At 43.9% G+C, this 16,585-nt stretch overlaps 1 protein-coding gene across 3 annotated transcripts in view; it reads left to right on the top strand.

The window, feature by feature from the left end:
* The window catches only part of CNST (consortin, connexin sorting protein), a 119,117-nt gene that overhangs the window by 89,845 nt on the left and 12,687 nt on the right, over positions 1 to 16,585 (top strand). For all 3 annotated transcript variants that reach the window (XM_030303171.1, XM_030303170.2, XM_030303169.1), the window contains exon 9: positions 7,360 to 8,207. In XM_030303171.1, the coding sequence (XP_030159031.1) occupies positions 7,360 to 8,207 (848 nt within the window). The remainder of the gene's footprint in view (positions 1 to 7,359; positions 8,208 to 16,585) is intronic.

Raw genomic sequence — 16,585 nt, 5'->3', positions numbered from 1 at the left:
TCTGGTTTCTGACTGAACACAGCAGCCTTCCGCTGAGTAAGTTGTATGCATTCCCAAAGGCTTTCACAGCACGGGCATCTCACTGACCTCCATCTTACGAGGAAGGTATGCAGGAAATTCTGGGCAGAGAAATCTTGCCAAGTCTGATGAAACAGTATCTTTTAAAGAATCATGTCCCCTTTCCCAGAACTGGTTTCCTCAGATTGGTTATTTTCTGAATAAATGCACAGAAATGTAAGAACGTAAGAAAAAGAGAAATATGAAAATAATCCTTTAAATGATTGGTATTTGACACTCCTTGGTGGCTCAGTCAGTAAAGGCCCAACTCTTGATCTCATCTCAGGTCTTGATCTCAGGGTCATGAATTTAAGTCCTACATTGGGCTCCACGCTGGGAGGGAAACGTGCTGAAAAATTTTTTTTAATTAAAAAATTAAAATAAATGATTGGTATTAAAGATATTTTTGTTTTACCTCATATTCCTCATTTTTAACAGCGTCCAAAATACAGTACCATGTAGACGTTTGTTTCCCTTTTCTTTTTCTCCATATTCCTTGCTCTTGCCATTTTTTTGTGTAGTGGTTAAAGACATTGTTTCTGGAGCCAGATTTGTCTGGTTTGAATCTTGTCTCCACCACTTAAAACTGCGTGATCTTAGGCAAGTTGCCTAATTTCTCTGGGCCTCCCTTTCCTCAACTCCACAATGTGGACACGAATAGTACTTAACATCATAGGATTCTTATATGGATTAAAGTAGTCATTTCATGGGGAGCCTGAGTGGCTCAGTCAGTTGAGCATCTGGCTTCGGCTCAGGTCATGATCTCGCGGGTTCATGAGTTCCAGCCCTGCGTCGGGCTCTGTGCTGACAGCTCAGAGCCTGGAGCCTGCTTCAGATTCTGTGACTCCCTCTCTCTCTGCCCCTCCCCCACTCATGCTCTGCCTCTCTCTCTCTCAAAAATAAACAAACATTAAAAAAAAATTTTAAGTAGTCATTTAATGTTAAGAGTTTAGAACAGTACCTGCACAAGGTAAGAACTCCGTATATGCACACTAGTCTTTCTCCTCCTCCTCCTTCCTTCCCATGTTAGCACTGCCCCTGCCACTGGTGTTCTGTTAATGTTCTGTTATTCATACTTTTATAATTAATCGCCATTATTATGTCTTCAAGTAATTTACATAGTATTTTATATTTTCAAAATAGTTTTATGCGTATTATTTCATCTGTTCCTCTTACCAACCAATATAAGTTAGGCTGAGTCATTTTTAAGAAACTCAAGGAAGTGAGTTATCCAGGAATAGAATTCTCTAGAACCCAAAGCTAGATCCTGGTTTTCTGACCCTAAAGTCGCTGCATTTTTATTAATTTTATATTTTCTTTATTTTTATCAAGCAGTATTTTATATGTAAAAAATAATATTCATTACATAATACATGGAAACAAAATGAGGACCTGTAAACCTAATGCCCAACTAAGGATTAAATTACTGTCATTTCTGTTACGAGTACCTTTGTGTTCTTGTCTGTTCTGTCTCCTGCTTTTACCCCACCTCTGAGAAAATTATCATCCTGAGTTGTTCTTGTTAATGTTTACTTACTTATTTTGAGAGAAAGAGAGTGTGTGTGCGTAGGAGGAGCAGGGGTGGTTAGAGGGGCAGAAAGAGAATCCCAAGCAGGCTTCGTGCTGCCAGTGCAGAGCCAGATGCAGGGCTCATTCCCACAAAGCATGAGATGATGAGCTGAGCTGAATTCAAGAGTCAGATGGTCAACCGACTGAACCACCCAGGCGCCCCCATCCTGAGTTTTATACTTATCTTTCCCTTCTCATCTTTTATCAACTTCATTGAGGTACAATTTCCATGCAATAAAAATATACCCATTTTAAGTGTGCAATTTGAGGAGTTTCTACAACTGTGTATACTCATGTAACTACTACCCCAGTCAAGATGTAGCACATATTCATCACTCCAGAATCTTCCTTCCAATCCTCTTTTACTACTAGTCCCTCCCACCTCTAGTCCCAGGGAACCCATTGCTTCCTGTTATTATTGGTGGGTTTTCCCTGCTTTAGAATTTGATAGAATTTATCAGCATACTGTTTTTCAGAGTCACCGTATTATGTATGACTGACTAGTCCATTACTTTTCATTGCCAAGTGGTATTCTGCTCTTTGTGCCACAATTTGCTTATCCCTTTGACTGTTGACAGTCATTTGGGTTGTTTCCAGGTTGGGGGTATCATGATTAAAACTTCTAGAAAGTCTTTAAGTCTTTTTGTGGATATATGTTTTCATTTCTCTTGGTTAAAGAATTGAGGGTGGAATTGCTGGTCATAGGGAAGGTACATGTTTAGTCCTAAAAGAAACTGCCAAGGGGCGCCTGGGTGGCGCAGTCGGTTAAACGTCCGACTTCAGTCAGGTCACGATCTCGCGGTCCGTGAGTTCGAGCCCCGCGTCAGGCTCTGGGCTGATGGCTCAGAGCCTGGAGCCTGTTTCCGATGCTGTGTCTCCCTCTCTCTCTGCCCCTCCCCCGTTCATGCTCTGTATCTCTCTGTCCCAAAAATAAATAAACGTGGAAAAAAAAAAATTAAAAAAAAAAAAAAAAAAAAAAAAACTGCCAAGCTGTCTGCCGTTTATACCATTTTATAGCCCCCCAGCGGTATATGAGAATTCCAGTAGCACCACATCCTTGCTGACATTTAATGTTGTCAGTCTTTTTTATGTGAGTCATTTTAGTGGATATGAATATCATTGTGGTTTTAACTTGCTTTTCCCGGATGACTGGGTATGTACATTTTTAGTTTTGAATTCGCTTCTGTAGAAGCTGTACATTATCAACATTTCGTACTTAGTTTATTTTTTTTAGTGGCCTATGGAAACTTCTTCAGTCCTGATACCACTCAAATGTTTGTACTTAAAGTTAATTAATAAAGTATTCAGAAAGTATAAGATGTGCTAATTCATGCATGTTTTACTCTTATTATCATGAATTGCGGGGGGGATTTTAACCCTGAAGAGAATTCAAGGGAGGGTTGCCTAGCTGGCTCATTCAGAAGAACTCGAGACTCTTGATCTCAAGTCCTGAGTTCAAGCCCCGCATTGAGTGTAGAGATTCCTTAAAAAAAATAAATAAAACTTCAAAGAAAGAGAGAGAGAACTCATTGGGGAAAGGGTAACTCAGAGATGTGGACATTTCTGAGATTATGTATTAGAACTTAGGTTAAGTCTAACTTCTCATTTTAGAAATACCTCTTTAATTCATTACGTATGAAGCATCTGTCAGGCACTCAGCTATAATTCCGTTTTTATTTCATCAGAGTTCTTATTAGTAGGTGTGAAATGAATGCAGTAAGGAGTGACAGGCTTACCTCACCAGATCCTTGAGTTCAGGAGCACCGTGTAACAGAACTTCGTGCTAAGTGTTAACGCAAACATTAACAATAATAAGTGTATACTAGAATGCATACTTGTCAAAAATTCAGAAAATATTTTTATTTATTTATTTTTACAATTCCTTTTTTTTTTAATGTTTATTTTTGAGAGAGAGAGAGACGCAGAGCACGAGCGGGGGAGGGGCAGGGAGAGAGAGGGAGACACAGAATCTGAAGCAGCTTCCAGGTTCTGAGCTGTCAGCACAGAGCCCAACGTGGGGTTCGAACTCATAAACCGTGAGATCATGACCTGAACCAAAGTCAGACACTCAACCGACTGAGCCACCTAGGCCCCCCTGGAAAATATTTTTTATTAAACATAGTGGATCAAACACTTACCTTCACTTTTTCTTGGAACACCACTGAAATGTCAGGGATTTTTTTTTTTTTTTTTTTTTTTTTTTGAGAGAGAGACAGAGAGAGTGGGGGAGAGACACAGAATCTGAATCAGGCTTCAGGCTATGAGCTGTCAGCACAGAGCCCAGCGTGGGGCTCCAACCCACGAACCGTGAGATCATGACCTGAGCTGACGTCAGACACTTAACCAACTGTGCCACCCAGGCACCCCAGAAAGGAATTCTTAACCCAGAAACCCACAGTGACCGAATCGGTGAGGAAACAGCAGCAGTAGATGTGACATCCAGAAAGTTCTGGAAGCTGGAAAGCAAGTGGATGGGTGGCATCTGGCTTATTACACCAGAGAAGGTGGATAACTGAGCATCTACAGAGAGAATGTTGAGTTCCACCTGGAAGGATTTGGGAATGGGAAACATGGAGGTGTCTCTAGGATCAAGCATACAGGGTTGGGCTGGCAACAGGAGGTTGGGCCAGAAGACTATACAGGAAACACTTAGATGTTTATATGTCCTTTCTGCCAAGCGGGAAGCTGAGGTTTATTTCTTAGAGCACCTGAACTAGAGGCAATGTGGACTTGGATGAGGCACAACTCAAGGAAGGGTATTCTACAGAAAATGAGGATGGAACGAAGATCTTATCCCCCAAATGGCAAGCACCTTAGCCTGCCTTCTGCAGTTAGTATCTAGAACTGTGGCTGGCTGGTCTCTTGCTTCCTCTGGGGGAAACCAACTGCCTGTCCAAGAGATAAAACCTCCAGATACTCACATTGAAGGCCTTCCAGCGAACGGCCTAGACCCTCTTTGTCCCACACTGAGGACCAACTCCTGGAGAAGACTTGCCTTTAAGCACAGAGCTGCTTGTCGCCTCGGAGAGGAAAGACAGAAGCCAAGTCAGCCGACAAACCGAAAGCAGCTCAAAGGAAACAGAATGGAGAGAACAGATGAAAACCTTTTAAAAAATGAATGAACAGTGTCACAAGTTAGAGTATTGTATATATGAAAATAAGAATGAGCTGTTTTTTAAAAAAGAACATTCAGAGAATTAAAACATTCTTAGAAATTAAAAGATGTGATGACCACAAGGAAAAATTAATTAGAAGAGGTGGAAGGTTAGAATTGAGGCAGCATCCCTGAAAGTCCAGAGGCAGAGAGAGGAGTGGTGTGGCAGAAAAGGTAGAGACGGTGAGTCTGAGAGGCCCGAATCCCAATACAGGCCTTCTGGAGGGGTGGGGCGCCTGGGTGGCCCAGTCCGTTGAGCATCAACTCTTGATTTTGGCTCAGGTCCTGATCTCAAGATTCATGAGCTCAAGCCCCGCATCGGGCTCTGGGTTCCGTGGCTGACAGCACAGAACCTGCTTGGGATTCTCTCTCTCCCTCTGTGTCTGCCCCTCCCCTGCTCATTCTGCTCTCCCCACCCCCCACCTCTCTCTCTCAAAATAAATAAACTTAAGAAAAAGAAAGCAATAGGGGACAAATAGATTAAGAAAATTCCCAGAATTGAAGGTCATGAGTTTCCAGGTTGAAAGTCTCACCAAGCACCCAACACAAAGAAAGAGAAATTTCACGAAGCTTCAGGACACCAGACGTAAAGAAAAACAACCAAATCTTCCAGGAAGAGAGTGTAGGTGACAGGGACTGGTATTCACATTGGCAGAGAGACTCTATGACCCTACCAAGCGCTCAACACGGCACAGCAGTGCCTTCACAGCTGTGAGAGGGAATGACTTCCAATGTAGAAAACTCAACCCAACCAAAGTTTTAGTCAGGGGTGAAGGAATAAAGACTTTCAGATGTGAACAATCTTAAGTTTACCTTCCATGGACCGTAAAAAAATTTCAGCAGAGAATAAACAAAGAGGAAGACCTGGGATTCAGAAACAGTGTTCCCAACACAGCCAGAGGGGATTCCAGGAGGAGGCCTGTGTAGCAGGCCTAGAAAGCCGCCCTGGTTAGGGGCTCAAGAATATGTTGTGGGTTTTTTTTAAGATTTAAAAAAAAAATTTTATTTTATTTTATTTTTTTAATGTTTATTTATTTTTGACAAAGACAGGGACAGAATGCGAGTGGGTTAGGGGCAGAGAGAGAGGGAGACACAGAAGCAGAAGCAGGCTCCAGGCTCTGAGCTGTCAGCACAGAGCCTAATGCAGGGCTCGAACCCACAAACTGTGAGATCATGACCTGAGCTGAAGTCGATGCTTAACTGACTGAGCCACCCAGGTGCCCCTCCTTTTCACTTTTAATTAGTGTCCAGAAGTACCAGTTTTCCCTTGAAATATAATAAAAGAGCATTTATTTAAAGCAATTTGTTTATGTGTATTTTGTTTTAAATTTGGGGATATCTTCTTTTTCCTTTAGTAGCAGAAATCAGACTTTTGAAAAAGCCCTTTATTTTCTGTAAATGTTTGTTTATTTTTGAGGGAGCACACCCAAGTGGGTGAGGGGCAGAGAGAGAGGGAGACACAGAAGCAGAAGCAGGCTCCAGGCTCTGAGCTGTCAGCCCAGAGCCCGACGCGGGGCTCGAACTCACAAACGGTGAGATCGTGACCTGAGCCGAAGTTGGACGCTCAACCGACTGAGCCACCCAGGCGCCCCTTAAAAATTTTTTTTTAAGTAATATCTATACCTAACGTGGGGCTCAAACTCACAACCCCAAGAACAGGAGTTGGTTGCTCCACCAACTGAGCCAGCCAGGTACCTCACAAAGGATATGTTGTGGGGTTTTTTAAGTTTCTTATTTTGAGAGAGAGAGCATGTGCCCATTAGCAGGGGAGGGGCAGAGGGAGGGAGCGAGAGACTCCAAGCTGTCAGCGCGGAGCCCGACACGGGGCTCGAACTCATGAACTGTGAGCTCACGACCTGGGCCAAAATCAAGGGTCAGACACTTAACCGACTGAGCCACCCAGACACCCCCCCCCTTTTTTTTTTAACTGAAAGAATGAGGCAGTTATCACCAAGCACAATAAAGCGGAAATGAGAAAGGAAAATGTATCACAGTGCACAGTGTGGGTAGGTTGTGAATAATATTTACAAAGCCATAGCAGTGTGAACATGTGAGTATTGATTTGCTCCAGAATTGTGTTGCACTGTAGTGGGAAGCTAGAGCCAGAGGGGGCAGATTATATATCTTTGGGGGAAAGGAACAGAAAGAACCGGAGAACTGAACCTCTTCCGTGGTGGGTAGTGTTTAACACCGAAAAGCCAATAGAAATAACAGTATAAATCTAATGTACAAACATAAGGTGAATATGAGAGGAAATAGAGCCAGTAAAGTTCAGAAAAATACCTTTTAGCCTTTGAAAAGGGGCTTTTTTGATAATCATGGAGACTAAGTTATTTGTTCATATTCTTAACATTTTTTGAACAATCTCTGTTAATTTCTGTATGTAAAGGGTCACTCACTGACTACTTGGGGTATTTCCTGTGTCTAAGGACACCCGTTAATTCCAGCAGACGCAGTTCCCATTGGAGAGGTGTAGAATTGTGTCGTGTCACACGTACTACTCGTACGTCCTTTCTCTTCCACCCCGTGCAAAGTGTTGTTTTGAACCTTGAAACAACTTGTTTTTTCTTCGTCTGCAGAGAGCGAAACTTGTCTTGGCAGGGAGCCCAGGAGAGCAAGCCCGGAGAGCGGCGGCTGCTGTAATCAGATGGACAGGCAGGCCGATGCCTGGAGCCTTCTGGTAACTGCAGGCAAGGACCACACGGCGGCGGAGCCGCTCTGCCGCGCCCAGGCCGCCCTGGAGCTGCGCGCCCAGCCCCTGGGGGCGGCCGGGAGCAGGTCTGAGGAAGCCCGCCAGGGTGACAGCCGCCTGCAGCCGGCTCAGACGGTCGCCTGCCGAGATGCGGCCAAAATAGAAGGCCCCGCCGCGGACCCCGGAGCGTCGCTTCCCAGCGAGTCAATGATCGAGCCCTCGGTCTTCCCAGGCTCTGACCTCACACCACCTGCGTTGAGTTCCGAGGGAAGGTATTCACAGACTCAGAGAAAGGAGCTCCGTTTGCCACTTAAGGATGCTTCTGAGGCGTTGCCCACGGACCGGCTGGAAAACAGTGAATTAGATGAGCCGCAGCAACCTGATCTCACAGACAGCGATGGAAAATCCCCACAGGGGCCGGCCGGCTCAGAGCGCTCCCAGAGTGTACTTGGTGAGAGCACTGGGGTATCTGACTTAAGCGCAGGGCGTCCAGAGGGAGGGGGGGCTGCCGACGACCGAGTCAGCAAAGAAACCGAAGACTATTTGAACAGCCTCCTACAAGGATGCTTGGAAGATACCGAAGACGCCCTGTCGTGTGAAGACCAAGAGGAAGACTCGGACCTCCTTCCAGATCTTTCTCCTGAGGAAGCCTCCTACAGCCTGCAGGAGAATCTGCCTTCTGACGAGAGCTGTCTTTCCCTTGATGATCTCGCAAAGAGGATAGAGATTGCAGAGGTAAGTTTGGCATTTAACAGAAGTACAGTGAAAAGTCAAATGAAATTTCAGACGCACATCTATGCTAAACAGTGCCTGGTTTGGGGAAATTTTCCCTGGTTTCACACATGAGAGGAGAATGGACTCAACGTAAACTTTTAATAATTAGTAGTTTTAATTTTTCTGCATGGGTCGAATAAAATGACTTTTGATCGCGATGTTTATACTTCAGGAACTTAGTGTATTGCATGCCTCCGGGTACAGTAAGCATTATGAACACCGTTATTTACACTGCTGTGGCTTTTATTTGACAATTCTGGCAATTATGATCAAAACAAGATTTGTTACAATCTTGTAAGGAAATCTCATCTTTTTTCCTCAGACACCTAGAAGATAAAATACATACTATTTCTTCTTATTATTATATATTTTTAATTCTTTAAAACAATACAGCAGAACAAAGGAAACATTTAAAAAAATTTTTTTAATATTTACTTATTTTTGAGAGAGAGACAGAGACAGAGTACCAGCCAGGGAGGGGCAGAGAGAGAGAGAGGGAGACATAAAATCCGAAGCAGGCTCCAGGCCCCAAGCTGTCAGCACAGAGCCCGATACGGGGCTTGAACCCACAAGCCACGAGATCATGACCTGAGCCGAAGTCGGATGCTTAACCGACTGAGCCACCCAGGCGCCCCTAAAGGAAACATTTTAAAATACAAGAAGACAAGGAGATACTGGATAGATTTTTAAGCCATTAAGTTGTATGTTGTGAATCTTCTCTTTCTGATTGTATTCGTTTATAAGCTGTAGGTCTGAACAAACTTAATACTTGCTACTTGGCTAAAGCCAAATGTTATAAATAATCCAAAGTTTCAGAGTTTCCCCAAACAGTCATGAAGCTGGTCAAAACAAAACAAACAAAAAAATGGTGGAGAGGATCAAGGTGACCATTCTCCTTTGTTTGATAATACCATTTTTTAAAGCTCAAGGGATCAATAAAGCCATACCCAAACCGAAGCCCCTCAGGAGGGTGGCCCCCTACGAGGAAAGAGCGGAGTCTTATAGTCAGCTGTGGGTCAGAGGTGGACCCCACTAGCTACCAGCCTACAGAGTTACTGTTCACCTCTCTAAGCTCTGTTTCCTCCTCTGAAAGTTAGGATGCTAACTGCTTTTCTTTTTATTCTTATATATTTTTTCCAAGTAACCTTTTGAGTCCCATGAGTCCCATTTATATCCATTGTTTTCTAATTCTGCATCATCACGGGGGGGGGGGGGGGGGGGGTAGGAAGGAGAACTTATAAGTAGAAAATGGAAAAGCAACAGAGCCAGAGTAGGCGACAAAGTACTCAGGAAAATGGAAGCCGGCGGAAGCTTTCCAAGATAATTAGCTGTTACATTACTGGGCTTCCTTTATTGCCACTTCTAGTCCATTTCCCATCAACTATTCTTAATTTTTTCTTCACAAAATTAGACAGACTAGTAAAGCACTAGGTCCAGTATTCATTCATTTCTTTCATTTATCTTTTTATTACATTCACAGTCAGTCCTCTATAGACTGTGGTTCTTTCTTGTTAATTTTCTCTTGAAATTATTTAATAGTGCTTAATGAGGGCAGAGTTCTGTTTGTGTCGATGAAAATTTTGGAAAATTTTAGAAGTAGCTACTGGTAGTGGTTGCACACATCGCGAGTGTAATTAATGCCACTGAATTGTTGAAATTGCAGTTACATATTACACTTGAATATATTACAATTGCAGTTATATATTTCTTAAAGTTAAAAAAAATTAACTAGAGGGGCACCCGGCTGGCTCAGCCGGTGGAGTGTGCAGCTCTTGATTTCAGAGTCGGGAGTTCAAGCCCACGCTGGGTGTAGAGATTAGTTACAAATAAAAAAAAAAAAAAATCTTTAAAAAAAAAAAGTCTTCATTGAAATAGAATTAAATAGAGCTAGTAGTACAGCACTGGACCCAGTATTCCTTCCCTTGTTTATTTCACCAGGCTTCTGATACCGGGAACTATCAAAACAGAAGTCACACCCATATTCAAATCTAACCAGAATGCCAAAAGGTCACCCTTCTCTGACTGCTGCTTTTCATGCCAGTAGTCAAGATGACCCTGTGGGGAAAAGACGGATGATCTAGTACATCTTCAGGTATAAATAGTGAAGAAGGTCAGAGCGCCCCCGTTGTGTCTCCCCCGCTTATAGAACAATTACAGTGGGGGTTACGGTTGAATTCACGTTGTTTTACAACCGAGTGGGGTGTTCCTTCCTCAAATTCATAATGTTTGTTTTCCTACGTAGGTAACACCTGGTGGATGGTGGAAACTATTTACATTTTAAAGTTGTCTTCCCTGTGAAGTTATTTTTAATACGTGATGGTTCCCTTTCCTAAAATTCTGTTGTTACGTTGTGCTGTTTCAGGAAGCTCAAAAGCTACGTTCAATTAACAGAACTAATCTGCAGTCCTGTGATGATTCTGAATACTTCCTTCTCCGTTCTGAGGAACAGACTTTATTTTTTATTTTTTTTTTTTATGAAATTTATTGACAAATTGGTTTCCATACAACACCCAGTGCTCATCCCAAAAGGTGCCCTCCTCAATACCCATCACCCACCCTCCCCTCCCTCCCACCCCCCATCAACCCTCAGTTTGTTCTCAGTTTTTAACCGTCTCTTATGCTTTGGCTCTCTCCCACTCTAACCTCTTTTTTTTTTTTCCTTCCCCTCCCCCATGGGTTCCTGTTAAGTTTCTCAGGATCCACATAAGAGTGAAACCATATGGTATCTGTCTTTCTCTGTATGGCTTATTTCACTTAGCATTACACTCTCCAGTTCCGTCCACGTTGCTACAAAGGGCCATATTTCATTTTTTCTCATTGCCACATAGTATTCCATTGTGTATATAAACCACAATTTCTTTATCCATTCATCAGTTGATGGACATTTAGGCTCTTTCCATAATTTGGCTGTTGTTGAGAGTGCTGCTATGAACATTGGGGTACAAGTGCCCCTATGCATCAGTACTCCTGTATCCCTTGGATAAATTCCTAGCAGTGCTATTGCTGGGTCATAGGGTAGGTCTATTTTTAATTTTCTGAGGAACCTCCACACTGCTTTCCAGAGCGGCTGCACCAATTTGCATTCCCACCAACAGTGCAAGAGGGTTCCCGTTTCTCCACATCCTCTCCAGCATCTATAGTCTCCTGATTTGTTCATTTTGGCCACTCTGACTGGCGTGAGGTGATACCTGAGTGTGGTTTTGATTTGTATTTCCCTGATAAGGAGCGACGCTGAACATCTTTTCATGTGCCTGTTGGCCATCTGGATGTCTTCTTTAGAGAAGTGTCTATTCATGTTTTCTGCCCATTTCTTCACTGGTGAGGAACAGACTTTAATACATTCTGCCTTACTGTGTCAGGAAAAGAGTTTTTAAAATTTCAAAATTTCTTTTTAATTTTTTTTCTAAGTTTATTTATTTTGAGAGGGGGGATGGAGACAGAGAACGAGAGAGCATGCGCACAAGTGGGGAGGGGCAGAGAGAGAGAGAGAGAGGGAGGGAGAGAGAATTCCAAGCAGGCTCTGTGCCTGATGAGGGGCTTGATCCCATGAACTGTGAGATATGACCTGAATTGAAATCACGAGTCAGAAGTTTAACCAGCTGAGCCACCCAAGCTCCCCAGTACAAACTTCTTTTTAATCCAAACACCATTTCGTGCTCTCAGGAGAATTCTATTAAGGATATCTACTGTGAGTCACATGCTGAGGATACAGTGAAGAGTCAGATGAACTTCTGGTTTCATCTTTTGGCGGCTTACTTGGGTAATTTTACCCAAATTGTTTTTTAAATATTTTTCATGCTTCCATACTTTTGTGAGAACATGATTTTTTTTTTTAATTTTCATTTATTTATTTATTTTGAGAGAGAGAGCAAATGGGGGAGGGACAGAGAGGGAGAGAGAATCCCAAGCAGGTTCCCTACTGTCCGCACAGAGCCCCATGTGGGACTCGAACTCCCTAACCGTGAGATCATGACCTGAGCCAAAATCAAGAGTCAGACACTTAAGCGACTGAGCCACCCAGGCGCCCCAGAACATGATTTCTTAATAACGAATACTTAAGAACAGTATTTTTCATGCCCTTTGGAGCCACTGTGGCTGGTCTGCTTTCTTCCACGTGCTGTGCTGTCCTTGCAAGTCCTCTGTTCTCTCTTCCAAACCTCCCTTCTCCCATGAGTGACTCTGCCCCTCACAGATTTCCTCACCGCTCGTCACTCTTTCGATCTCTCTGGTTACGGTGGAGTGTGGCGGTACCTTTTATCGTCGCCGGGTTTTCCCTCTTTGCTGGTCTCCCTGCTTTCGTTCTCTTGCCACTTCTGCATTGCTCTGCTCTGGCTGCCGCTGAACTTGGCTTTGACAACTGCTGCCAGCCCAGCGGGAGTGTTTGCCGTGTCTTTTAAGCAATTAGGTTCATCACATCAAACGAAATAATTTACACAAACTCTCCTACTAGAGACCTAAAAATATCTACACTAATTTGGTTCAGAAATGTAGAGACTGTATAAATGAAACTTTTCTGGGTTCGAGAAGCATTTTTAAATCCAGAATAACTTTGCTCAGTAAAATGATAGCTTAGTATCCAAAGCACTAATATTCTTTCTTTTGTAAAAAAGAGCATGACACACTCTCACCAAAAGTACAACCTGCACTGTTTTTAAAAAGCTTCAAGGGGTGCCTGGGTGGCTCCATCAGTTGAGCATCCGACCAGGCCATGATCTTGCGGTTTGTGGGTTCGAGCCCCACATTGGGCTCTGTGCTGACAGCTCGGAGCCTGGAGCCTGCTTCAGATTCCGTGTCTCTCTGCCCCTCCCCTGCTCATGCTCTGTCTCTCTCTGTCCCAATTCGTACTCTGTCTCTCTCTCTCAAAAATAAATAAACATATAAAAAAAAAGAAAACATAAGAGGCTTCAAAAATATTTATGCTCGTTTCATAAATTTTTAACATAAAAAGTTTACCACATGTACAGGGTCTGTGAGGTAGAGAGAGATTCACTCTCTTGTTCCCTCCTCAGTAATTTTATGTGACTTCTTTGTGTGCCATGACATTGCAGTTACAGTGGCTAAAAATTCAGATGGGGACACTGTGCGTATAAAGCCTGCATTTCAACAGTTGTCCTACTGCAAGAGTTATCTGTTTGCTGAATTTGACTATCCCAGTTTGGGGCGGGGGGGAGGTGAAATTTTATTGCAATACTCATAATATTCCAACATGATTATTTTAATGTCAGGACCCAAACTCCCTTTACCCAAGGAGCTTGTAAGTCATTGCCAAGAAATCATTGATTTGCTTGGGTCTGGAACCTGGGAGCATTGTATTATCTTCTCTTGAAACTCTCAGCTCTTCACAGCATAAGAAGTATGTTATTCAAATTCAAGGTAGCGTCATGATCCAACCCCATATTGCTAATAAAAGTCTACTCAGCCTGTAGTAGATTGTTCCATGAGGGAGTGGGGGTGAGGATGGTGTTTGTTTCCTGAATAAGTGACAGTCACAGCAAATATTGGGTACATTTTATGAAAATTAATCTGTCTTTTCACAATGAAAATAATCATAGTATGTCCTTCAAGAAATTCCCTTTGGGAACACATTTTAGCAGCATGATACGCCGAATGGAGTAAACCATTCATTTTTCTTCATTAATAGGTACCTGTGTAGTCTATTTGTGGGGATGTCGTATGTCCACAAAACTATTTTAAATGCTTCAGATACAACTGATACTTGTTTTTAGAAATAATTCAGAATGTGGTAGCCGGGGAGGAAGCCACATTGCCACTGCTAGGGACTCTAAAAAGTTTTTAATCTGAAAGAGGGCAAAACATGTTCCCTGCTCTGTCTGTATTGGCAACATTTGCTTCGATATCTTCAGGTCTGCCCGTGTCCCAGGAAACAAAATAGGGGAGGACACAACTTAGACCTTTCTGATGGGGAGAATGATGGCAACTCAAAATTGCTGTTGGGCTTATCTTCAGAGAAGCTGTCTAAACAAAGTGACTTTTGTGCAGCCTTCCTGTCTGTGTCTTGGCTAGATCGCTGGCATTGGGGAAGTTAGGCGAAGATGAGCCATCGTGTTAACTCCTTACTGAGTCAGATGGGAGGCCAGGACCAAGCTGCAGCCTTTTATGAAATCGTGTGGCTAGCTGTTCATGGATCCTGGACAAAGGAGCGTTTTAGGAACGGCAATCATGGCTGTTCTGCCCGGAACGGCCCTTTTGGGGGGAGCAGGGCAAATCCAGCTTTCTCCCAGTGGAGGAAATGCAGTCTTGCAACCACAGAAGAGGGTTCATGGAAAATGGTTCGTCCAGGATTGATGCCAGAGTCTCCAGAGGCTCCTGAGGGTTATCCAGGGATGACCTACCTTTTCTTTGTGCCAGATGGCCTCATCTTTGCCTTTCCTTTTTATCCTGCCCTCGAAGCCTCCTCATTAGTGCGTTACTGCACTTGCTTGTCGGGTCTCTTGCACTTGGCTTCTTCTCTTTTCCACGTAATCATCCTTTCAGTTTACATCGTTACTGCCTCTTCTTGGACTTTTGCAGTAGCTCCTTAGTAAGTTTCCCCATCCCTCATGTCACCTTGTCTCTCCCTCCAAATGGTCTTACATTTGCACTGTCTAAATTTGGGGTCTCAAACTGATACCCCAAGGGGCCAATCAGGTACTAGAAGTAAATTAATGACTTCATCTGTCGAGAGAAGGGGGAGGTCCCCAGGCCTCATCTGGAGGTACCCACCTTCGTAAAACACTATGGATGCCATCAAGCACAGCTGAGGGTCTGGGTCTAACACAGTCAGTTGAAACCTCTGTTGGGAAGTGGTATTTTTTGCCCTGTCAGCCTCTTCCCACGACTCCATTGGCTCCGTAGAAAGGCTGTCTATGTGGCTCGGTATTCAGGACACTTGGTAGCTGGCCCACTCCAGCTTCCCGGCATGCCCCCTGCTGCCCCTTTGCGCTCACCCTGCACTGTGCTCATTTGGCCTCTGCATCCCAGATGCACTCAGGCCTGGTCACCTCTGATCTTTACCTTCTGTGTTAGGGTGCCCTGGAGTGAGGAACCTCCTTTCTACATATTTATTTTTTAATTTTTTTTATGTTTATTTATTTTTGAGAGAGAGAGAGAGACAGAACATGAGCAGGGGAGGGACAGAGAGAGAGAGAGAGACACAGGATCCGAAGCAGGCTCCAGGCTCCGAGCCATCAGCACAGAGCCCCATGCGGAGCTTGAACCCACGGACTGTGAGATCATGACCTGAGCTGAAGTCGGACACTTCACAGACTGAGCCCCCCAGGCGCCCCATCCTTTCTACATATTTATGTCTTGCTTACCTCAAGATCTAAGTCCGTGCCCTTTTTGTGGGTGGAGTGCCCAGGACAGCGTCTGGCTCACAGTCAGTCCTCAGTGAATGTTGGCTGCTGCCATTATTCCTTGATCCCCGCGCTCGTTAGTGTTTATTCCTTCCAGACTGCTCTGCACCTCAAACGAGGGAGGGGCTTGAGCATCATGCCTCCTGGTCTTGTCTAGGACTGTCCTCTTTCTCCATTATCATAGGGCACACAGCAGTCTTCCACAGACTCATTGCAAACCCCTGATGGGCGGGGATCCTGTTAAATACATTTTTGTATTTTCTGCAAAGCCAACACACAGTGTTGTCAATAACGGTCACCTACACAGGGCAAGGTTTTGTTTTTAAACCTAGTTTACTTAGAAAAATAACCTTTAAAAGACATACTCAATTTTGATTATTTTAAAGGAAAAATCTGTTATCCAAATTAAGTATAAGCTAGGTGCTGTCTGTATGTAAACTGCTCATCTGTGTATTCATTTTCTCTTTGGCATATTTGTTAAACGCCTACCATATTCTAGAAACTGAGGACACACCAGTGAACACAGGTCAGGTCCCTGCTCTTGTGAAGCTTACTCTCTAGAGGGAGTGACACATAATAAGTAAGTTCACATAAAAATGAACAACGTAGGGGGCACCTGGGCAGCTCAGTCGATTAAGCTTCTGACTTCAGCTCAAGTCATGATCTCACCGTCCCTGGGTTCCAGCCCTGGGCTGGAGTCGGGCTCTGTGCTGACAACTGGGAGCCCGGAGCCTGCTTCAGATTCTGCGTCTCCCTCTCTTTCTGCCCCTTTCCCACTTATGCTCTGTGTCTCTCTCAAAAATAAACATTTAAAAACAGTTTAAAAAAACAACGTAGGCTCAGATCTTGGTAAGGGCCGTGTGCTGACATCTCAACAGGGTGGGGGAGGGAGATGGACAGAGCTGGCAGGCAGGGTGGAGGAAGGCACTGGGAGAGCCAGTGCAGCTGGGGCACAGAGAACGGAGAAGAAGGAACCGCAGGGTG

Source organism: Lynx canadensis, chromosome F1, assembly GCF_007474595.2.
Source record: "Lynx canadensis isolate LIC74 chromosome F1, mLynCan4.pri.v2, whole genome shotgun sequence".
Taxonomy (NCBI): Eukaryota; Metazoa; Chordata; class Mammalia; order Carnivora; family Felidae; genus Lynx; species Lynx canadensis.
This window is presented reverse-complemented; position numbering and strand designations above follow the sequence as displayed.